Source organism: Strongylocentrotus purpuratus, unplaced genomic scaffold, assembly GCF_000002235.5.
Source record: "Strongylocentrotus purpuratus isolate Spur 01 unplaced genomic scaffold, Spur_5.0 spur5_scaffold_14, whole genome shotgun sequence".
Classification (NCBI taxonomy): domain Eukaryota; kingdom Metazoa; phylum Echinodermata; class Echinoidea; order Camarodonta; family Strongylocentrotidae; genus Strongylocentrotus; species Strongylocentrotus purpuratus.
The window spans coordinates 36,259,734-36,276,670 of NW_022145599.1; the positions used below are offsets into that span (position 1 = coordinate 36,259,734).

The 16,937-nt window shown below is 37.5% G+C and overlaps 1 protein-coding gene across 1 annotated transcript; it reads right to left on the reverse strand.

The window, feature by feature from the left end:
• Positions 1–9,375: 9,375 nt before the first annotated feature.
• Positions 9,376–12,478, reverse strand: LOC586579 (cyclic AMP-dependent transcription factor ATF-5). Its single transcript, XM_011666516.2, has 3 exons — positions 12,345–12,478; positions 11,217–11,507; positions 9,376–10,886 (listed from the first exon to the last, which is right to left on the reverse strand). Exons 2-3 carry the CDS (start codon positions 11,389–11,391, stop codon positions 10,018–10,020), a joined length of 1,044 nt encoding a protein of 347 aa, XP_011664818.2. The 5' UTR covers positions 11,392–11,507; positions 12,345–12,478; the 3' UTR covers positions 9,376–10,017.
• Between the last annotated feature and the right edge of the window lie 4,459 nt (positions 12,479–16,937).

Consider the following 16,937-nt stretch of genomic DNA (forward strand, 5'->3'; position numbering starts at 1 on the left):
AAATAATCTTGAACAGAACAACAAAGCAAAGCAAAACAAGTTAACAAAACAAAGGAATAAAAAGAAGAAAAAAAGGGGAAAAAAAAGAAAAACAGATCACTAATCGATTCGATATACATAGGCGTATCCAACTATATATCCAGACGTTGATAAATAGGGGCGGAAATCCTCCATAATTATATGCAGAGGGCGGGGAGCTCCTGTGTGTTGTACAGTCGTTGCGAGTTAGTGTCTAGGAAATTTCCCTTTTTTAATATTGACTTCTTAATTTTCTGGGCTGCAATCACACTTGATGTCGGAGGGGGGGGGGGGGCGTACTCCAGTTCTTTCCAGAATGTTGGATAATGTGGACAATTATTTATGTACAACACAAGTGGGTTTTTGTCGGCTGTGCAGCAAGCTAAAGGGTATATGGTTAGCCACGTATACATCTTTCCCAAGTCTTCTTATAGTGACCACAGATATTAAGTGAAAATATCTTCCTAAAAGGATAAAAAGCCTTGGTAATAGATTTTAGTCTCGCCGGAGCGGAGGTTCCCGTCGAGAAGATAACGAGCCGCACCCTTCTACTCCCGGGGTCAAGGGGTAGAGATGATGAGAGGATTCTTCACCTGTCATCAATTTGAAGGGGGAAAGATGAGAATTAAGAGGCGACAACCGAAGATATAACTTCGATGCTTCATACTGTAAAACCATGGACCCAGCACGGTAAAACTAAGTTCGACCATGCATAGAGTTGAATACATGTATATATATATATATATATATATATATATATATATATATGCATGTATTATATACTATTATTGTATATGATTAAACTTTAAAATTCGGGTAACCATTCATCATGAACTATAAATTCAGTTTCCTAGCTGTAAAAGACCATGTACCTGCTCTAGTCCGACAAATATTAGTTTGTCTGTCTACCCGTCATTGACGCGTGCACGTAAATTTTTTATCTGGTTTATCTTGATCCATTGTTTGATTTTGAAGCGAGACTCGTCCGATGGTAAAGTATCTTTGATGTTTTTAATATCTCGGTCCATTGGTCTCGAACCCAAGGCCTAATCAATTTTCCTTCTGATTCAGATCAGGGACCACAGGCCTCGACCACAACTCACAATTAAAGGTGTGCGTCCATTTTGTTCCCCTTCAGCTTTCAAATTAAAATTTATCTGATATCCTTGATACAGTATCAAATATAATCAAGGGGAAAAAGAGGAAGTAACATGTACCCGACTGTCTGAAATTGTTTTGACGTTCTGTATTTTCCCATCGGTTACAAAAATAGACATCCGGTTTCCCTTTGGTCAATAATTATTATGACACCATTGTGGCTAATAAACAAATAAGAAATGTTTGGTATTTGGGAGTAAGAGAAGGACTACTGTATTTTCCCCTGAAATCTCTGTAAATTTCACAATTTTTTAGTATCATCAGTTTCGAAGTAATAATTTACAGTTTAGTTCTCTTTAGACTGAAAATTGTTTTCATTGAACGGGTGCTACAGACATTTCCAGACAATTATCTCTTTATCTGTTTCGACAGTTTGCCGTTAGTATTAATACCCCGGTGAAGTTTTGAAATAAATAATCATCTTTTTTATGGCAAAGTTTGTTCACGTCTACAGACGTTTTTTTCTTTCTTCTTCGTTTGACTGCTTTCCCGTGTGTGTGGAGTTGGAGTGGGGGGGGGGGGGGGGGGAGGGGTGTAAGCTTTCCGGCAACTTTGGTACGCCCTATACTTCCCCTTCTATTAATCTAGTTTAAACGTACCGGGTTCTAAACATACTCTTGGTTTCCCCAATTCTTTTGTTTTGTTTTCTATCGTTTTCTTTCGTTTTTGTGATGTCTTTCGATGATACCAATGTTATGAAAATAAATTATATACCATGCATGTAACGTTTCTTTCCACCATCAAGCAATAATGCGCGTTTACATCTCCTCTGTCTAAACAAGGATAGTCTGTTCTCAACAACATCCATGGTCTAAATGAGAAACATTCCTAATCCTACCTCTCGTTTCCTATTACAGGTGAATGATATAGCCCGTGGCAGGTGACCGGACACCAACCTAAGCTAAGGTCAGGTTGCCTTGACAACCGTGTTTTCTCAGGTCACTTCAAGACCTGAAAGGCGATCCTTCAACAATCTCAAGGAATTCCCTTCTATCAGGGATAGTCTTGGAGGCACAGACCCTATTCAGGTAAGTTATAGTGGACGAACTTGACTGGAAAGAAGCAGTCTCGAATAAGAGATAAGAATACGTAAAGTCCTTATACGACATTGATAGAAAATATAATTTTTCATATCGTGATATACTGTTAAGCTCATGGACATAACGTTACATTAATTAATTTTTAGACTATCAACAGAAGTTGATGATATTCAAGCTGATATAGACCTCACATATCCCACTCATATGACTTTCATTTCATGAGAGAGTGCTAGGTGTTGATATTACGACAAAATAATGTGAACATCACAACTATTCATAGATTCTCTAAACTGCTGTTCATTTCATGATGATTATTTTGTTATCAACTTTTATCGACAGTATAGTCGTGGCTTGCATCGTAAATCGCTACAAGTTCGCTTAATAGGTTGAGTGGAGCATTGTCAGCTCTTCTTCTTTTTTGGTCGGGAGGGGGGAGGGGGGGGGGGCAAACGTATTAAACGTAATTGAACTCGTAATTGAACTTGAAACAAGTACTATTACAAAGGTGATCAAATCCATTAATATTATTGGGGGAGGGGAGTAGCGATTGAACCCTGAACCTATGCTCCCGTTTGTTTGGTGAGACTTCTTGGCACTTATGTCAGAGTATAAATGAAAGGATATTGATGTGATTACATCTGGCAAACAACGAGACACCCCTTGACGACTTGTTGTATCTTCACGGACTAAAAGCTACATAATTATGTTTCAAATCGAGTTACGCCTGTTGCTGGCATGCTAATCTCCTATTGTGTCATACCTCACACGGTCACACCTGTCAACATCAGGTGTTTCGTGATGGATTTCATCCAAAATTAATCTGAATCGATATCCTCTCTATGAAAGAATGTAACACTTGTTACATTCACTGTTCATGCAGTGCAGCAGTGTGTATGATTAAATAATAATGGTCTAATTCTTGTTTTGTTTTAATCATTTATATTTGACATAGTTTGCCGAGTCACAATGGGTGCATCCAACAACAAGTTTTGTTCGGCGGATCGTCTCCTTCCTCGGTGTGAGCCAGGTGATCTGATCGAGTTCCTTCATCCGTCCTCGACATTCAACCACTGGGCCGTGTACGTGGGCGACGGCTATATCATCCACGTTCGACATCCCTGGGTGAAGAAAGAAGCTTTAACGCAAGCTGCGAGCGGGAGACTCGTCCGTCTGAACAATGACAAACATAAGATTCTCAAATACAAACCATTACGAGCGGAGAAGATCATCAATACAGCTTATGACCAAGTTGGTTTGGACTGGTATAACGTTCAGTTTTATGGCTGTGAAATGTTCTGCATTCGGTGTCGATATGGAATTAAAGTTAATGTTGCTGACCTCTACAGAGAGGTCATTGCTGAACCCAAAGACACTCCCTATGCCATGTGTAACCCCATAGTCATGTATGGACATCAACAACATGAAACAGGGCCTGGTGAATTAGACTATCCAAGTTATGATTGACGCTGTTTGGAAATGAGAGATATACCCGTGAATAGAGATTATGAACGCTAGGCTATGTTCCAAAAAATGCACCTTGGCTGAATTAACATGTGATTAACATGGGAACAAGATAATCCCGCCAAATGACAGTAAACACTGCGAATGTAATAGTATAGTATTAATGACTGCTTTGAGAGAAATAGTTGTTTTATTACGCTCAAGGGAAGGTTAGAATTGTGCTATTTTTGGCGAGGCTTGCCGAGGGGAATAGCCCAATTGTAACCTTCCCGAGAGCGTATGAAAACAACTATCTCTCGAATATTAAAGCAGTCATTAATACTTTTATCTGCCGAAAAAAAATAGACTAAAAAATAAAAAATAAAAAATAATTTACATTTTTGTCGAAGACGGGATTCGAACTCTTGCGTACAACAAGAGGTGTATCGAAAACCAACGCTTAGACCACTCGGCTATCGCGCGCCGTCAACATGCTTGGCAGTTTTCTCCAATATATACATTAAAATGGATTGAAAACGGCTCCGCGTGAGGGATGCTTCGCAAAAGCTCCATGAAACGGACCCTTCTTTTACTTTTGCAATGCATATTGGCACGAACTTAGATCAAGATCTATCGGCAGATGTTGTTTTTTTGTTTTTGAGAGTTAATTTTCGTCTTCATGTCAACAATGCAAGATAAAATTGTCGGTAAGATCGATCGAGATTCAATTGTATTGAAATTGCCGACCAATTTTTCGCACACGTATGGTATCCTCCATCGCTCAAACCATTTTTTAACATGTAAACCTATGGGGTAACCATGGAGACTGACCTATTTTTTTAATAACCATGGTTATTAAAAATATTGAAATGTTTTAAGCATGGTTACCGGGAATTTTACAGGAACAGTTGAAGTTTATGAATGCAATTCGACCAATCAGATGGCTGGATTTCTTAAGTGAGGTATATAATGCAGTCTGCTGCAAGCCATCAATAATATTGAAAGCTGCATGTAGTTGTTGGAAATGTTGGACAGGCTTAGTATAAGCAAAATCATGTCTGTGTAAAAATGCACAAATATTGAGCATAGAGGATTCGTTATGTTTCGTCTTTGAGCAAGTTAGGCATAATACCGTCTATAGACGGATTATATCAGTGAACACGTGCTTGAATGCCATCTATGCAATTCAGTTTTGAATGCAGAAATCTCTGTAATATTGATAGCTACCCATTCAGTGTGCCCTTGCAGAATGAAGTCTGTCCGTGACGTGATAATATGAAAAGGAAATGAGGTTGTCTGTGAGCTAATCTAAAGGTATTCCACCAAGCCAAGGTCATGTGGCGGTTGATGTTTGAACTTGATGCTTGGAAGGTTCCACATCAGTTGAGCTGATGAGGAAGCCAGGCTTAGCGGTCTCTAAAAACCAGGGAGTGGTTTGTTCTAGTCATGGGCGTGGCAGGCCCGATTCTATCAGGGGGCTGACGCCTTTCGAGTTTCGACTGAATGTAAACCATAGTTTGAAGTTTTGCGAATGAGCTAATCATACACTGTATTTTAGTGCCAAAATAATTGCGCATTAAACTAAATAGATCTCTATTTTTAAATATTTTTATACTGAAAATGTTAGATTGTGGTTTTCCGAATGGGTTACCCAAATGTTCCCGAAACATAAATTCGGCGACCATGCCGGCCTATCTCAGGCCTTCCTCTCTCTCTTTCTCTCTCTGGGGCCAGGAATATGATAATTTTAGTCATAATTATGCGGACTTTGTCATGCTTTATTTTCTGTACGGGGGCGGTCACCCCCCCCCCCCCCCCAATCCATCTGTAATTTAATTACAGTAATAAGTGAGCTGAGTGTGAAGTAGGAGATTGTTCCATACCGTACCAAAGAAATATCATTTTGCTTTAAATATTCTTGACCTTTGTGGTATGATAATGTTCTCACGTTTTACTATGTACATGTACGGGAAAACTGTTATAAGAGTGTAATTTATCATCGTCATAATTTATAACTTTCTTCTCGATGATAATCATCTTGTATGTGTGATTATGGTTATAATACGATAAACATGAATTTGTATAGTGACGTACATGTAATTGATTTTTACCCTCTCATAATATGCCAAACTTTATAGGCTTCAATATCTTGAATATGCTATATTCCTTCTGCAGTGAATGAGTCTTTTTTTCTACATTTATAACCACTCTATTAATGGTGCTATATCTTTCGGAATTGATCACTGATTATTATTCAGAATGAAATTGATACATTCAGTATTATATTCAGGTTTGGTCTTACACTTACAATAAAATATCTTCTAATTTTATTTTTTCATCAACACATGTATCTTTTGAGTGGATACGCCTGTGATAAAGTGAGTTCGTTTCGAAAACACCATGTGAATATCATGCATCGTTCTGTTATTAGATTTGACATCGACGCATATTTGTCATTCCTTTTCAGAACTTTTTCATCAGGTTATCACTCCACACATTAGTCTTCCCGTTGTTTTTACATTACAGGTACAGTGATCACAGTGTAGTCCAGTGTCAAAGACATAGGCGCACGAGGGGCGGGGGGGGGGGGTTGGAAGTTATCACCTCATATTCAGGTTGCAGCAAGTTGCCCGATTATCATCATGCATAATAACAGTAATATGCCCGTACGCGATATTATGCTCAAAGATAATGCGCTTCGTTGATCCAGGTCGGAAGTGAAGGTCTTTAAAAAAAAAAAAATCTTGACTTTTAAATTTATGAGAATAGAACATTTTGATTTGGTACTCAGATTTGGTTTGGAAGGGGGTATGCGGCTTGAGCGTCTAAACCAATACCCTTTTTAAAGGGTTATTTTGGCAGAAAATTGTACCCATTATTATAGGGCTTCCATTTAAAACACTCATGTTTCCGGGGCGTACGCTCGAGGAAGGGGTGTGGGGAGGGGCGGGGATGGGATTACCCGTTTGAATTAGTCAGAAGCGGAGCTCTAATTAATGATATTGATAAATCTGTGCGACCATCGGCGAGGACTCAAGATGAAAAAGCGAAATTATTTCCATTATTTTTTGAGGGATTTTGCATCTGGAAGTTTTACTTAAGCGAGCCATGATTAGGGTGAGATATTATCCTGAAGAAAATAGTAATCCATGTTTGAGGCCAAGATCTGTAAAGTGGGGGCACTTTTAGGGATTTTGCAGCACAGAACCATACCCCATGTTTAGGGATCTTTTGCAAAGGCGAGCACCCCCCCCCCCCCCCCCCATTTTGGAGAAGTTTCTTTCTTTTTGGGGGGGGGGGGCGCTTATTCGTTTAATAATCAATGTCACCGATGAAGTTATAATCAGACTGAATTCACAATCTGCTCATATCGGTGAATCTCAGAATAAGATGGTTGGAAATTTTAATTACTTGTTTGGTGTAGACCTAATTATGATTACAGTTTCAAGGTAACCGTGTATACAAAATCATAATGGTATGTGAAATACAGTTTTGTATATAGGCCTACTCCTTTTAGTTTCTGTAACATTCTTACCATAATATACGTGGGAACCCCTACTTATGCACGAATTCACCATTGATCAGCATCCTGCATATCTTTCTGTTACGACCGATTAAAAGTAAGATAATTTTGGAATTATCTTAATGTTATTTATAATAACCATCTCCTTGTTCAATATTTGATATCACTTTTTAAAAGAAAATTGTACGTTGTGTGTTAGCCTATAGAGATAAATATAGAGTCGTGAATGAATTTGATCCAGCGAGTGTTGCATTTTTTTAATGAATTATTTATTCTTGATGAATACATGTATCTCATTTGATAAATATACTGACAAATAAAGAAAACAAAGTCTTATATTACTTTTTTGTTTTGTTGTTGAAAATTTGAAATTACGGACTAAATTATGCACCATATTGTATTTACATACACGAATCCTACCCCCCCCCCCCCCCACATCATACTTTAATGATGCCCTTGTAGTATAGTCTTTACTTATAAACACAGTCACATAAACATAAATTTGACACATAACATATCGAGGCCTGTATGGCAACGGAACCAGAAAAGGAAATGTCATCATTTTATAATGCCATCAGTCTCTAGTTATTTTAAAGTGTATAACTCCTCCGTATAATCGGGGAGGTGCGACTACTCGGTACTCACTGAGGTAAGTTTTTTATAACATTCCTCTTGCACGTTCGCCTCCCTGATGTATAATGCCTCCGAACACTGCTGTGCAAATAGCATTAGCGCCATCTTGCGGCATCCTGAAGTTTGATGCTCCATCGTGATGCATTTATTGTTGCCGATGGATGCACCAATTATTTGTCCCCTCTTCTCCGCCCCCCCCCCCCCACTTTCCGTTTAATTGTATTGTGTCTTTAATCCAACAAGAGAGAGAGAGAGAGTGAGAAAAGGAGTGGGGGTTCAGGGGGCGGGGGTATCAATAAAGCAGAAGTGAAAATGAATACACATAAGATGAGAGAAGAGGGTAGACAGAGTTAGAGATTGGGTAGCACTTATGGGTAATTCCATAAATTAGGGACCCACTTTGTGACATTTTTGGCGTCCCACTTATATAAGGAACCCGCACGTATTTATGGCTCTGCATGAGTTAAGACTTAAATAGTGGAATGAGATCGTAAAGTGATTTCCAAGCGTGATATTGCATTCTCGTACCTAAAATCACTCACCATTAAGTGTATTAAGTGGGACACCAGAAATGTCACAAAGTGGGTCCCTAATTGTTGGAATTACCCTTATATGAGATTGGAGATGATCTATTAAAAGCAAAAGTGAAAGACGGGCTGAAGGAGGAAGGCAGAAAGAATTTAAAGGATACAAACATGTACACAAAAATAGAATGTGAAGGGTTAAGTAGAAGAAAAATCCTGTTTATTCCAACTTTTTAAAATAGTAATCTACTTTTTGATATGAAATACTGTATTCCCCTTTTATCAGCAGACTGCTTAAACTTTCACCAAGTCATTTTTACCCCATCACAAATCAAACATACACATCACCTAGCAGGCCATTCACCAATGATATGACATGAATTATTTAGTCATGGGAGAAATATGCAAGAGCCCCTCCCCCCTACAAAACACACACACACGAACAAACATACTCCACTTGCTCATTTCTATGAAGATGTATTTTTTTCCCAAGAGCAGTGTGTGTAAATGTGTACGTGCTTTTTTGTTCAATGATGAATTTGAATTACATGTACTACAATTTTCTTTGCTATTGCAATGATTTGGCTCATCGCCAATCTTTACTTTGGCAAAAGCCTTTGTGTATTGACTACAGCACTTGCCATACTTCACCACGCATGCACATGACAGCATGCCACATGTACAACCCCACCCAATTGCAAACAAAGCATTCAATAAAGTATTATTGTAAAAAAGGATGCAAATGCAATGATAAAAGTTGGTTCCAGATTGATGAATTCCTCAAATTAATATCACTCTTACAATTAAGGTGATAAATAAAATGTATGTGTTGTGACTTCTGTATTGTATGTTTGGGGCCAGAAAAGCCTTAAATGTAACAGTCAATACCCTTCTTGCTCCAAACGAACAGTACGTGCATCACAATTATTGAAAATGTCACTGTATCACTCTACAACACACAACTATCACTCTACAACACACAACTATCACTCTACAACACACAACTATCGCTTAACACACAAAGTATCAATGAACAGTATACATTGAACAAATTTTAATCCAAATCATTTTGAAGTCACCATTCAATTATATCATGCAGTAAATAGACTGCAATGTCTATATCTACACATGTACAAAGTTTGTAATATATTTCACTATCTTAGAGAACAGGGCAGCATTTCACAAAACTGCCTGAAGTACAAGTTCAATGACATCACATTGAAACACATGTTGGTTATGATACATGCACTTCAACAGGATGTTGGCAAACTAGTACCTATGACAGTTTCGTGAAACGCTGCCTAAGTGTCAAAAAGTACACCCCCCCCCCCCCCCCCCCCCCCCCATGGAGTAGTAGCAAGTAGCTCAATGAAAAGGACAAACCAAAACCAAAAGTTAAATAAACCCACTTGGATCTTCCAACTGTGGATGATTGAGTATGTGTACTGTAATCAAAGTCTTTCTGCCCTCCCCTCTGTCCGTTGAAGTACACGGTTTAATCAATTCAAATTTTTCTTTTTAAAAGACTTGTCCAACATATGAAATTGGTCATTTCATTTTGTTTCATGCATTATTCATTCATTTCAGTGTTAAAGAAAATAAAATGTACAACTATGTATATTTACATCAAACATAGCACAAAATTTCACATAGCATACAATACATTTTTACAATGAAGGGTTCACGTTGATTTGATGTTACTAATTGTTCCTTTCAAGACGCGTATCAAGAGATCTTTGAGATACTTGATCTCTTTCTCAAGCCCTTCAGCTTTGTCCTTTAATTCTCTGTTTGTATCTTCAAGTCCTTTCAGCTCACCTTCAACAGCATCGGTTTCAATCCTTTTCTTGACACGATACCTTGTGGCTGCATTCTTGTTTTGGTCACGCTTCCTAGACTTTTTCTCAATGGGAGAAGTGTTCTTAAGTTTGGGCTTTGATTTAGTTCTCTTTGGGGTTGGGCTTGGGGAAGGGGAAGGCATGGGAGATTCCTCCGGGGATGCAGGCATAGATGAATCAATGGAACTGGGAGAGTCAGGAGGCTGTATGAGTTGTTGCTGGATGGCCATTTGGTCTTCAATCATTGGTAGAGTGATAGTTATAACCTGTGCGCCGGAGGGTTCTTGGTTCGTTGTGAACTCCATGCATCCCATCGCATCAAGGAGAGCCAGAGCCTGTTCCTCTAAGTCTCCAACAGGTGCGCTATCGACCCCTGAGACCATAGGGGATGATGGCTCCGATATGAGCTGAGACATTGTCTCCTGATAAACAGGAGAACCAGGATCACTGATGGAGCTCACTGGAGACATAGCCAGCAATGCTTCAGCGGACTGGTCTTCGACTGAGGACGCGGGGGTAGGAGGGACGCCAATCTCAGCAAGGAGCTCCTTGAAGAGTTCTGAATCTTCAGCTGGGGGAGAGGTGGACTTTGGAGGCGGGGAGGATGGGATGGTCATAAGGTCTGCCATTGGGATGTCCTCCTCATCACCGAGCCATGCAGATAAAGAAACTTTCTGAGACATCCAGTCAGGAAGAGGGTCATCTGATACATCTACAATGAGAACAAAAAATGATTTAATTTTACTAATGCAATATCATGAAATCTTAATTAAACAAGTCATTCAATCAATGTTCTTTGTCAAAAACTTATTTATTTCCCCAATAGTCCAATACACAAATTCATGGCTAATCAACAACTCATTATTTCCCCAAAACACAAATCCATGGCTAAACTATGATCAATCTTTTCAAATATCTAATATTTAAGGTCATGGAAAAGACAACTCAGAATTACAGTTCAACTAGCCCTTTCTTTGTTCAGCTAAACACAGCATCCTCCCTCCCAGGTTCAGTAAATAAGAAGTATAAGAGGATGCCATACCTGATTGTGGTGAGTTAGGACCGGTAGAGTCCAAGCCCGACGATAGCTCGGTCTCCTTCAGATGCGAGTCCAGACCAGATCCCAGATGAAATTCCTCTTCATCAGGTAGCTGCCCCCACAGAGAGGCATTGCCGCTGAACAGCGACAGAATCTCGGAATCTTCCATGAATTCCATGTTGCTGGTCTATGTGATACGATGATATAGAAGTTGTCTGGGTTGTTTGCTGTTGTATCTCAGCGGATTGTATTCCAGTGACGTGTGCATCAGATGCAGAGAAGCCATTTTGGAGTCTGTGGAAGAGAGATGAAAAAATATTTTGCTGTTAAAGGAGTGCATAATAAATTGAGAGTTGATAACATACACACAGTCAGTGACACACTAAAGAATTGTGAGTTTTGTGACACATAATAGTATACGTGATAAAAATAGAGTCTTAAAGACACATTTGATCCTGTCAATTAGCGCCTCATTCAATTTTGTGACTGAACATTTGAAGACAAGTTAACAATAACACAGGCTTTAAAGCCTTTGTGAGTGGACCCCACAAAACAGTCAACTGTTCTTCAGGATTTTCATACTTCTTTATCTGCATTTCACCCTGGCCATCAATGTTAGCAGCAAGTACACTATCATCTCAATTCAATTGGGTCAAGAAAGAGAGAAAGTCTCAACTATCACTTGGGAGACAATCTCCGAATTCGGCTGTGCGCCTCTAAGCTCTATGCCCCCCCCCCCCCCCCCCACCCTCGAAAAAAAAAACTCTCATTCTCAAACTACATAACAAAGAATGGCCTGGAATAGCTGCCTGCTTTGAGTTTGACCAGTCGACATAATCTAAATCATACTCATCTCTCTCTCTCTCTCTTGACTCTTGTGTAATGGTTTAATGTAGACCAAGAACCGCTACTTTTCTAGATATAAATGTTTATCTAGAGTCTATAGATCTAGACTAGACTCTAGCTAGATCTTGGATTAGGAAAAGTAAAGACATTTCCATATTGAACTCGTGGACACGATCACGACGGCTCAACCAACCCACACATTCTCAATCATGTTTCATCACTAAAATCACTATTTCCATGCACAAATATTCATAAAAATTCACAACGAAAAAGAAGTGGACTTACGCCATGTTGAAAAAGGCAATTCGTTGCGAATTGCAGACCAGAGGTTTGCAGGTTTCAAAAGTTACACCGCCATTTTGCTGTAAAATTTGTAAGTTCTTTCGATGAATGAATGAAGTAAAATGTGGCTAAGGCGCGCCGGAACTTTTACTAATATAAATTATTGCCGACCCAATCACTAAGAATGTGTAAACTATCAATGCGCGAAAGGGAGCCTCTAATTTCTTCTTTGGACGCTATTAATATCCCTCGAAATTAGCCTAATCGCCTGTTATTTTAACCAGAAGATTCATATCGAATGTATTCTGCATCAACATAGAGGATAATTTAAGGAACCTTTATTTTCTACTTAGAAATATATTGATTGGCGGAAGGTAATATTTCCTCCAGGGGGTAAATAGGCTTTGACGATATTGCATCAGCTTTTGCAAACGCAGCTAGCTCGCTGAAGCGAATCTTGAGCACAGCTTATGATTGGTCGTCGAAGAGAACAACGTCAGGAGATAACGGCATGTGCCTCGAAATAGCACAGTGACGTGAGTAGCTAGATACCAGTTTGAGGCGGTTGCCTATTGTCAATGAGTATGACATTGATATAACCTTCATAATTTCTGCAAGATCATTCATAGCTCTCATACTAGTACATGTATATGAATTGGAACTTATACTAGATAAAAGATATATTTTCTTTTGGATGAAAAATTATAATTACTTGTCCAGTCCCCCCCCCCCCCCCCCCCCCCCCCCCCTGATCGAGAGGCCGTACACGGCGCGGTACTCCTTGCCCTCCCTCGATCCCACTCCCAGAAAAAAAAAGGGGGGGAATCATATATAGACTAGATCAATACCCTAAACGTAAAACTTTTTTTGTTGTGCTACTTTTATTAGGTTCATGTTTGGACTAACTGTTCATGGGTATATAACAAGTTTGGGCAAACTGTATATTTTAAGAAGTCAATCGACCCCCCCCCCCCCCCATTTCTCTCTCTCAATTTCTCTGTCTCTCTCTCTCTCTGTCTCTCTTCATATATTTCCAACCCCCATAAAAAGTTACTACATTTACTAAACACAAAGTTAAAAGAACAGAACCACCAAGAGAAAGATCATATTGATGAAGCATTATCAAACTATATATTTAAGAAGTCATCCCGCTTTCTGTCTCTCTCTCTCTCTCTTCATATATTTCCAACCCCCATAAAAAGTTACTACATTTACTAAACACAAAGTTAAAAGAACAGAACCACCAAGAGAAAGATCATATTGATGAAGCATTGTCATTAGTAAGGTAAAGAATGTATATCTTTATTCATAACATGCATATTATGATGTTCTTTTTTTGTATGTACTTTTTTGCAGTACAAGTTTAAATTTGCTTCCAAAAAACATAACTAATCATGACGAGAAACAGAACTCTACATATATGATACAGCACGTGTAACACATACAGTCATCTCTCACCATTCAATGAAGATAGGATCAAAAGGACACCAACTGCAACAATGTAGTCCAAATCTACCATCTTTTCCAAATTACATAAAAATATTCGAGAGGCAAAAAAGCTGCCCCATCTTTGCTATTTCCAATAATACACGTTTATCTTTGAAAGTCTCTAGATAGTATACGAAGAAAGTACAATAAATTGTCCACCACTTTTTTTATTGGTGAAATACTCAAGAAGCTAGTCGTTTTGAGAATACTGAATACGGCTCAGGAATCACACAATTCTAGATTCTTTTTCTCTTTAAAATATCAATGTCAAATTAAAATCAAAATCCATTCACACAAGTATACCGTTTCCCCCCCACGTACTAACAAAATATATTCTCTGCGTTTGTGCAATGATAGGGTTCAAATCAAGCTGGAAATATGGCGTCTATTTAATCGTATATTTACATGTTGTATATTATACCAAGAGAAAGCTTGTAAATGCAGTAGACAGGATTTACTTTCAACTTCTACTATTCTCAACACTGAAAAACACTCCTGTAATTTCCTGTTTTGATGCTACAGAGTTATTAATGGATCACCTAAATGGGCCAGGCTACAACTTTCAACAAAACTGTTAAATCTAAAAGATATAATGTCTTTCTTTCCAATGTGTCTAGTTTTAATGAAGTAACATAGCATTGGGATGAATATTCTGATCAAAATGAATCCTCAATATATAATAAGAAAAATAAACTAGAGGAGAGGGGAAGATTGATTTGAAAATCCTAGATAACAAAATAATAAAGAGTACTGATATTTCTTCCTTTTTAAAAAGTCTTCAGAATACTGAATCATAAATACATGTACATGCCACAACAATATTTTATCTTAATAAATGAATATGCTTTGAAGAACGACAACAAAATCTTCAATAACTATCATTCACTTTTATCCTCACAAATAGAAGATCAGAATGTGTCATAAAAACTCACCTTCACGAGGCATTCATATACTTGTCTATAATATAATTATTTTCTTACCATTAAATGTAAAATGATGAACACATAAAATATACACTACATATATAACCCATGTTATCAAGATTAATACAGTAGAAAATCACTACTGGTCCACTGGAAAGTTAACTCCAGGGATTCAACCTAATAGGTACAGGTAAAACGTTTTATAAAACACAATGAATTAACAAAAAATGATATGTGGGGAATAAAAGACCATACTCACATGATAAAAACATGATTCTAATTTCAACATGACGAATAGGAGTGTAGGGCTAAAATATCACCATGACAATACCCACTGCTAATACAAAATATGATAAGAATTCAGATTGTCTGCGATAACAAACTCATGGTCAGTAGACAGCATCAAAACCCACCTGATACAGGGATCATCCATCTTTCATTATTTTGTCAATCAAACATTTTTGACAGCATTCTTGCCCATGTTTATTGTTTTCAGAGACATTACATTATATTTTAATAATGTAGTAATAGAATAAAAATATATTTGTTGCCAATTTGAAGAACAATATGGGATCAGTTTAGCCCTAAAAATAAATCCTGTCCTGATAGGGTTATAATAAAATACCATCATCATATTTTAACAATGTAGCAATAAAATAAAAACATAATTGTTGCCAATTTGAAGAATATAATGGGATCAGTTTAGCCCTAAAAATAAATCCTGTCCTGAAATGGTTATAATAAAATACCATAAATCTAGCAAAGACTTTATGTGTGCCTTTAGACTTGGCCTTCTTACAGTCAAGCATACCCTAACACATGATTTGTTTCATACACAATAAAGCAATTCATTCATGAAATAACAAAGAAACTACATCACAGGATACACATTATCCTTCTCTTAAACAATAATAAAACTCAGCAATCATCATTAAAAGAATCCATGATGGTAATATCTTTAGGATTACATTATTCCTGAAACAATTTTAATTATGACTCTAATCGACCTGGAAAGAGTTCTAACTGGTGAGCAAAGATTTTTTTTAATTAATATATATAATTTATGAAATTTTGATTACAGTTGCAAACTTTTAAACTTGTTAACTTTCAGAGTTCAAAATTGTGATATCATGTACCAAATGTTAAATGAGAGATTAAGAAATTTGGCCCCAAAGTATCATGTCTTGAGAATATCAGCAGAAGCTGGGTTTTTAAGACCTATGAGATCTGCTTGTTCAAATCTGGACCAGACCTTTAACATAACTCAGGTCTAATCCTAGGTTCGTTTACAGGAAGACCGGACTGCTGAATACTAGATGAAATTAAATCTTCCTTCACTATTTCTTTTTATCTTCATTATTCGTTTTTTATACAACTAAATATAGCAACAAATTTACAACAAAATAATTATGCATTTTTAAATTTGAGACATGCCAGTTTTCACATGAAATAAAAAGTAACGTCACCTACATGACAATAGTGTGGAACAGAAGGGAACTAATCTATAACTTGAGTTGCTTTACATATCACACCGACATACATAACATCCCATCTAACATACAGCTGCTTAACACATCATGAATCATATACCTGAATGTTTCCAACACTGATGAAAGCTACAAGATATACTTTGCAAAATCAATTCACATGACCAGAAATAAGTCTACATATTAAGTATTATACTATGAGTATCATGTAAATACATGGTCTCATACCAGAAGTGCAATTTATATTAAAGAATAACTGCTACGGTTACAGACATCTTGATACAGCAGGAATCTTTTGCTTATATCCTTTCTCCTCATTGTAGTATTATAATCTTGCTTAAGTTGTAGGATTTTTTTTTGCATTTGTTGTTCTAGCACATCAAATTGAACTCATGGTCCTAAACTCTTTATATGCCACACAAGCAATCTCCATGTGCAACATCATAATATACCAAAGGCTTCCAGATTATTTCACTATTTCCAGTTCAAGATTAAAGATAAAGACCAGTTATGGTCATGCGATTGCATTGTGAAAGAAACGTTGTGAAATCGATCAGAAAAGGTTGATCCTTTAGCATATAAGTATTGGTGTGTACTGCAATGTTCTGGAATCATCAAAATGATTAGAAATTTGGCCCAATCTTGATAAAGTAACAAGCACTGTACACAGAAAGATATATATGGGACTACCACCACAC